The 6755-nt window shown below is 59.7% G+C and overlaps 2 protein-coding genes across 2 annotated transcripts in view; both read right to left on the bottom strand.

The window, feature by feature from the left end:
• The window catches only part of LOC103914444 (transmembrane protein 17B-like), a 2286-nt gene extending 740 nt beyond the window's left edge, over positions 1–1546 (bottom strand). Inside the window, exons 1-3 of the mRNA XM_009321083.1 lie at positions 1429–1546; positions 991–1094; positions 395–508 (exon numbers count right to left, since the gene is read on the bottom strand). Of these exons, the coding sequence (XP_009319358.1) occupies positions 395–508; positions 991–1094; positions 1429–1546 (336 nt within the window). The remainder of the gene's footprint in view (positions 1–394; positions 509–990; positions 1095–1428) is intronic.
• Positions 1547–6294: 4748 nt separating this feature from the next.
• AIFM3 (apoptosis-inducing factor, mitochondrion-associated, 3) overlaps positions 6295–6755 on the bottom strand; it is a 31635-nt gene continuing 31174 nt past the window's right edge. Inside the window, exon 20 of the mRNA XM_009321084.1 lies at positions 6295–6334. Coding sequence (XP_009319359.1) covers positions 6295–6334 — 40 coding nt within the window. The remainder of the gene's footprint in view (positions 6335–6755) is intronic.

A 6755-nucleotide genomic window follows, 5' to 3' on the forward strand; every position in this document is an offset into this window, starting at 1 on the left:
TGGTGTGGGGGACCCTCTCTGCCCCAGGAGCTCCCTGCATCGGCCACTCTGCTGGCCTCGGCACCCAGGTACCGGGGACGTCCCTGCTGTGTGGAGCCGTGCCTGGATGTGGTCGGATGCTGTCAAGACCAGTGCTGGAGCGTCACACCCACAGCACAGGGAGGGATACCGCAGGAGAGCGAGTGGGTCCCCTTTGTGGGTCCCCTTCGTCCCCTGCTTCCAGGTCTTGCCTGCACCCGCGATTCCCTCCCAGGACAGCTCCACGTGGAACGGGTGGTGACGGGCATTCAGGTCCTGGACAAGGGGACATCCAGCGTAGCCACAGCTCCCCCAGCAGGGCCGTCCCTCGCCGAACACAGGGGACTGGTGGCCAGGGCAGAGAGACGGCACTTACCTTCTCCTGCAGGTTCCCCACGTAGCCCAGGTAGAGGCGGGAGCCCTCAGCCAGCGAGAGGATGAGGAAGGCAGCGACCAGCAGGAACTGGTAGTGCCGAGGCAGCAGGTGGTACTGTAACGGGGGCACGGCCTCGTCCCAGCCTGGGCCCCGTCCCCTGTGCCCCGTGCCCAGCTCTCCATGCCCAGTTTCCCATCCCCTGCCCTCCATGCCCAGCTCCCTGTGCCCACCCCCTCATTCCCTTTGCCCTGTCCCCTGCTCCCCGTGCTCTGTGCCCCATGCTCAGCTCCCCATGCCCAGCTCCCCATGCTCTGCCAGCCCCCACCCGTGCTGGTGCCCAGCCTTGCCCACTGCCCTCCCAGTTTAACCTTCCCTGCCTGGAAAGTTCAGTGGTTGTTCTCACGATTCCCATTTCTGGGAGCCGGCGGCGAGCCATCTTGTCTTGTGGGGGACAGGGCGTTTTGCTCATGTGTGTGGGGACCCATTAATTTTTGAAGAGGTTCCCCTCTCCCCTGCTCAATGCGGCCCCTGCATGCCCGGGGAGGTTGGGCAGGAGCAGGCTCACCCCCCCACCACGTGCCCCCACGGAACGGTACCTTCAGCTGCAGCATCATCCCCTCAGCCAGGCACCAGGCCGGGAAGTAGTAGGCATTGAAGTAGAGCATCATCTGGAGGGGCAGGCTGGCCAGCACCTCCTGGGCTGGGCAGGGCAGGGCAGGCAGGGGTGGGCAGGGCTGCCTAGCACCCCCAGGGCCTTGCTGCCCAGAGGGACCCCTCCCTCGCTAGCTCACGGAGGGGAGAGCGAGGGCCCCTGCCAAGCCCGACGGCTGGGTAGCAGGAACGGCTGTTTGCAGCAAATGCACTTATTTTTCCTCCCCCTCGTCGGTGGGTGGGTGCAGGGACCCTTCGGGTGCTCCCAGCTCAGAGGCACCTGTGTGCTTTGGTGATGTGCTGAGCAGGCTTGCGGTGAGGAAGCAACAGCAAACCCCCCCCACACCCCCAACCCCTCTGCCGCCGAGCCCTGCTGCCCGTACCTGGGTGGTAGGTGTGGGCAGCGCCGCTGTCCCACGTCTTGTTGTTGATGAAGAGGGAGCTGCTGAACGCCACCAAGCCCCGGCGGAGGTTGCGGGGCAGAGGAGTGTGCGCAGCCATGGCCGGCAGCTGAGCCCTGCTCGCCCCAGCCCGGCTCAGCCGGGATTAGCCGGAAGGTAATTAATGGGATGACAGGTCGGGCTAATGCGTGGGGCCACGCGGCCATTGGCTCCCTGGGGACAGGGCTGCTGAGCCGGGAGGAGGATGTGGGGAAGGAAAAAACCCCCCCGGGACACCAAGCCCATGCGGGAGCCACGAGGATACAGAGCGTCTCCCCTCCGCAGCCACTTGCAGGGATGAGGAGCAGGTTGTACCCATCACCGTGACGGGGACGCGGTGGTGTCCCCAGCCCACGTACCTCGCAGGCAGCACTCTGCTCCGCCGCACCCTCTCCCAGCTGGGTTGATCAATGTAATCATTGCTCAAAACTCCCTGACAGACAAGGATGCCCAGGGAGGGGATGGTGCTCTTTGCCAGAAACACTTCTTCAAAGCCTCCAGACTCATGGAGCATTTTACCCGTCACCACGAGCTTCCCTGCTAATGGGCCGCCCCCGTGGGTCTCCACGCCGCTCAGCATCCCCAAGCCACATCCAGGCTCGGGGGGCCTGGGGAGGGCAGTGGGGGACAGTGTGTGCAAGAGGGTGGTTGAGCCGGAGGTGAATGGCAGGGAAAGGGGATGCTTTAGGGCCTTCACGGTTAGTGCTACCCAACGGGCATGGTCTCATCTCTCAGCCTCCAACCCATCCCAGAAGGTGCATCAGAGCAGCTGCTGCAAATATTGGGAGAGAGTATTGTAAATGTGCTCCTTCAGGGCCAGGCACTGGCAAGGGACACGAGAAACCAAACAGAAAGAGGATTCTTCTGCTTGATAAAGCCAAAACGAAGCTGCAGAGCTCATTGCCATATGCTGCCAAAAAAAACCACCTGGAGCTGGAAGCGTGACTAAACCAACGCGTGACTGGCTGAAGTTCATCAAGGGCTTTCCACGCACAAGGACCCAGTCTCTCCAGGCAGGTCCATGCTGTGAGCACAGCCCAGGGTACATGTCCTTTCTCCAGCTCTTCTGAGCAGCTGTGACACCCCAGTGTGGCCCCACGGCGTGGTTCAGGGCAGCTGCTGCCCTGTCCTTACATTACTGATATAAAAAAAACCAAATCACCTATGCGAAGTGGATTTCACAGAAAATCTAACCAAGTGTGGAAAAAATACACCCTGCTATAAGCATTGGCCCGTTATTAGATAATGACACTGAGCTAAAGGAGGACAATGGATGAGCAGAAAGGCCCATGAGGTCCTTCTGGTCTGTTTGGCCAAGCCTGGGTAAGACAGCTGAGGATGCCACTGGTGAGAAGACAGTCTCCACTGCATTGGGGAGGGTGTTTAACCACAGACTGTTTCATTGAACACCTCCCAGCCTCAGAAGTGACACTGGGAAGACTTGCCTGGAGATGGTTGGCCACCACCATTCAGCTCAGACCAGCTCTAGCCGAGACAAGGGCAGCCAGCCCGTGGAACAGGGGGGCAAGCGTGCCACTGCGGGAAAGGAAGAAGGCGAAGCTATTTGTGTTGCCACGACCTCCTTGGGGTCTGTAAGAAGGAGCAAAGCGAGGCGTAAATGCCAGTACATGAAGAGGGCAACGTTCACCCAAGCAACGGGCAAGGTGCAAAAGCAAGGGCAGAGATGGACAGACGAAGGGTGAGGCCATACTTAGTGTCTGGGAAACCACCTCGTGAGGAGCAGTGATTTTTTTCAACAAAGGCTTAGGGCACGACGGAACTAAAAATAAACCGTCACCTGGTGTGATGCTGAAACGAGATGTCAAGAGGGGTTCTCGGGTGTGTGGGAAGGGAAGGCGTGCTGTGCCCAGCACCTGGCTCCCTGGGTCCTGCCAGCACACAGGGCGAGATGCGGGCAGGGTGACAGGCAAAGCCCAGCATCTGAGGAGCAGGAGCTGGTGGAGAGCTTGGGGTCTGGAGGCATCACACCTGGGTGGGCAACCCAGGTGAGCAACCTAGAAGATACCTGGGCAACCTGGTGAAGCTAAATGTGATGGGGCAATGCAGCCGGGGATCACTAACAAGCTGCATGTGCCCCAGCTGGGTTTAGCTAATGGTGCTCATTCCCGATGGGAACAGGCTGTTTCTCAAGAAGAGCTGGAAACTTTCTGTCCTGGCATGGGAGGTTGCAAGATGTGCCTGGAGAGGTGGCAGAAGAGATAACCCAGCCTTGCCCAGATCCAGGACGTGCTCACCACCGGTAAGCATTTGCTGAGGTGCTGGACGATGGGTCCCAGGTCCAACACCATCCTGCAGGTCGGTGTCAGGATGCCCAGCTATGCTGGCAGCCCTGCCCATGACCCGGCACATGTCCTAAGAAAAGCCATGGTGGCGACTGGGGTTTCTCGTGTCATGGGGTGATGTTCCCAGCCCTGGCTGAAACAGCTCCTCTGTAAAAAGGGGGGATGGGACTTGTTCCCCATATTGCAGCCGTAAGCTGGAGCAGAAGGTCCTTCCTCAGCCCCTGCATGGTCTTCAGCCCCATGAACACGGGGATGATGCCCGCTGTGTGCAGCTCATGCCCGACACTGGATGAGGCCCCAGCAGAGGCAAAGGAGTCAAAGGGTATCTTCCTGAAAAACAAAGTGCCCTGGCGATCTACCCAGGAGGACTCCAGAGGATGCCAAGGCCTCAGGTGAGCAGGAAGACGGAGGCCTTGGAAAAGCTCAGCCAAGCTGTGCTGGGGGAGCATGGGGGGCCGCCAGTCTCACCCAGTGTGGAAGCTGTGCCGGAGAGCCCAGGGGGGAAAATCACAGAGCCCCGGGGGGTGCCACCATGTGGTGCCCCGGCGTCCCCAGGCACCCCCAGCTGGGTCCCCTGGAGAGCTGCCGAATAAGAGTCCGGCCATCCCACCAGCAAGACAACGGGATGCAAAGCCACATCTCTCCGGCGAGTGTGCAGAGCCGGGGCAGCAGGCTGGGCAGCTGCCTCCACCTGTGCAGCGTGCACCGCCCTGGCCCCTCTGCAAGAGCCCGGCCTGGGGCACCAGGGGCGGAGCAGCCCCGGATACCTCTGCCCTCAGAGAAAGCCCTCACCCACGCTGCACTGGGGACGGGGACATCGACATTTGCCTTTTGGGACCTAAGATGAGACTTGCAAGTTCACATCCCTTTGTGGATCCAGCAGATATGTAACGGTTCAAGAAGAGGACCCTGTTCATCGCTGCGTACTGGAGCATGCACGTCCCTGCCTACCATCCCCTCTGGTCACACTGCCTGGGAAAAACCTTGCAGTGAAACCAGAAGAGACCAACCAGAGACATGACAGATGACCGGTGATGTTTCTACCCAGCAAAGATCTGGAAATAGATACAGGTGAGCTGGACACAAGTGAGAAGCCTCCACAGAAGAGGTGCTTGCACCACCCAGCCAACCTGCAGAGGTGACCCAAGGCCTTGGAATAAATCAGAGATGATCCAGATCCCAAGAATAGTACTGCTTTAATTCATAGGGGGTGAATCAAATTAAAAATATAAATCCTCTTGCTTTGGGCTCAGGGTAAAACACTGACTGCTGGGGAAGAAACCTGCCCCAGGACAGAGCACTGGAGGCTCTCCAAGGGGGGTTCTCACCCCCTTGGCTCTGCTGGGCTGGTGGACATGGGGCTGCGGGCTGGCCAGTTCCACTCCTGAGCTGGAGATAAGGCTCTTCTTCCAGCAAGGGGCAGGAAACACGACAGCAGAGCACCGCCATGGAAAGCTGAGATGAGAAATGCAGCCTTGTCACTAGGCGACAGGACAAATGAGTGACGAAGGCCGGAGGACAGCCAGAAATACTCCTCCGGCTACTTTCCTTTGAGTAACATCTCAGCAGCAGCATTAATCCTGCGATAATCGTTAAGGAGAGAGACTTCACAAGGCTAGCTGGAAGGACGGCCACCAAGCCCGCGGGCTGCAGTCTGGCTGTCACACCTCTCCAGGGAGCCCCCGCTCCACACCCCGGGGGCTGACCGAGAGCTGCCAGTGCCCAAGCCCAAACCGAGCCCCGAGAGATGGGGAGCAGCGCTCCAGCCCCTTGTCTGCTCCAGGATGGGGAGATGCTGCGGGTACTGGGACGGGGTCTGATGAGCTCCAGAGCCCTTGGCTTGGGTAGGGACCTACCTCTGCTGGGGGAGCTGGACAGGGCGACCAGCCTGGAGAAGGGAGAATGCGAAACACAAACACAGGCTGTACAGAGACCACCTGGCGTGACCCCATCTCCCTGGCCCCCCCAGGTGCTCCCCGGGGTGTGTGAGCACGGGGAGAGCCGTGGCAAGCGCTGCAGCCATGCGGAGAGGGAGCGGATGTCAGGCTCTGCGGGGACGCGCGTTGGAGCTCTCCTGGGAGCGAAGAGAATTTGGGAAGAGGCAACATGCTTGAAAGCACAGGGAGCAATGAAAGGCACTCACGCTGTTTACATGGGCAAGGGACGTGCTTGGGGCAGACCTGCCTGGGGACCCCACAGCCCATCAGCAGCATCTGCAGCCGCGCGGTGCCTGTGCCCTCTGCCAGTGCCAAACCCCGCTTTCTCTGGGAGCTGCTTTTCCAGCATCCCACGGGAATCGCAACCACAGAGCCCCAGCCCAGTAGGCACCGGGGCAGAGGAGCCGTCAGCAGTCTGCTGGGAAGGTAAGAGCGCAGTGACAGGCGCCGGGTTCATCCAAGTCTCAAAGGGAAATGACTGAGCTGCGGTGTTCCCGCTTGTCTGTGGAGCTGCCATCGCGTCTCCCCATGGCGAGGGCAGCATCAGGAGGGCACAGCCACCAGCAGCGTTAGGAGCCTTTCCCAGTTAGCCAGGACATATCTCCGGTTCTAAAAAAGAGAAAAAAATAGCAGTGCTGTGAGATGTTTCCTAGCGTGCGCAAGCAAATGTGCTCGGTCTGCCTGGGTGCTGCCCTCGGCGCTAGTCCTGTTGTTGGTCCCCGTCCCAGCACCCGTGCTGCTCTGCACAGAGGCACAGCCAGCCCGGACAGGATGGCAGCGCCCGTTCCTCCGCCCTCACTCACATGTCACTAAAACTGTTCAAAAACTCACGTGCAGATCCTCAATTCCATGTAAAACTGAGTTCAAACAGTATTTTTCTAACTTAAAACAAGACCTTCTGGCATTCAGCTGAAAATTCATGGAAAGCCACCCAACGGCAGGCATCTCCCCAGCTGAGCAGGGTCCCAGCCAAAAGGCAGCTGCCTGTTCCCAGCAGATCTGTGCACCAGCACCCTGCAAAGGGGACGTA

Source organism: Pygoscelis adeliae, unplaced genomic scaffold (assembly GCF_000699105.1).
Source record: "Pygoscelis adeliae isolate BGI_AS28 unplaced genomic scaffold, ASM69910v1 Scaffold403, whole genome shotgun sequence".
NCBI classification, from domain to species: domain Eukaryota; kingdom Metazoa; phylum Chordata; class Aves; order Sphenisciformes; family Spheniscidae; genus Pygoscelis; species Pygoscelis adeliae.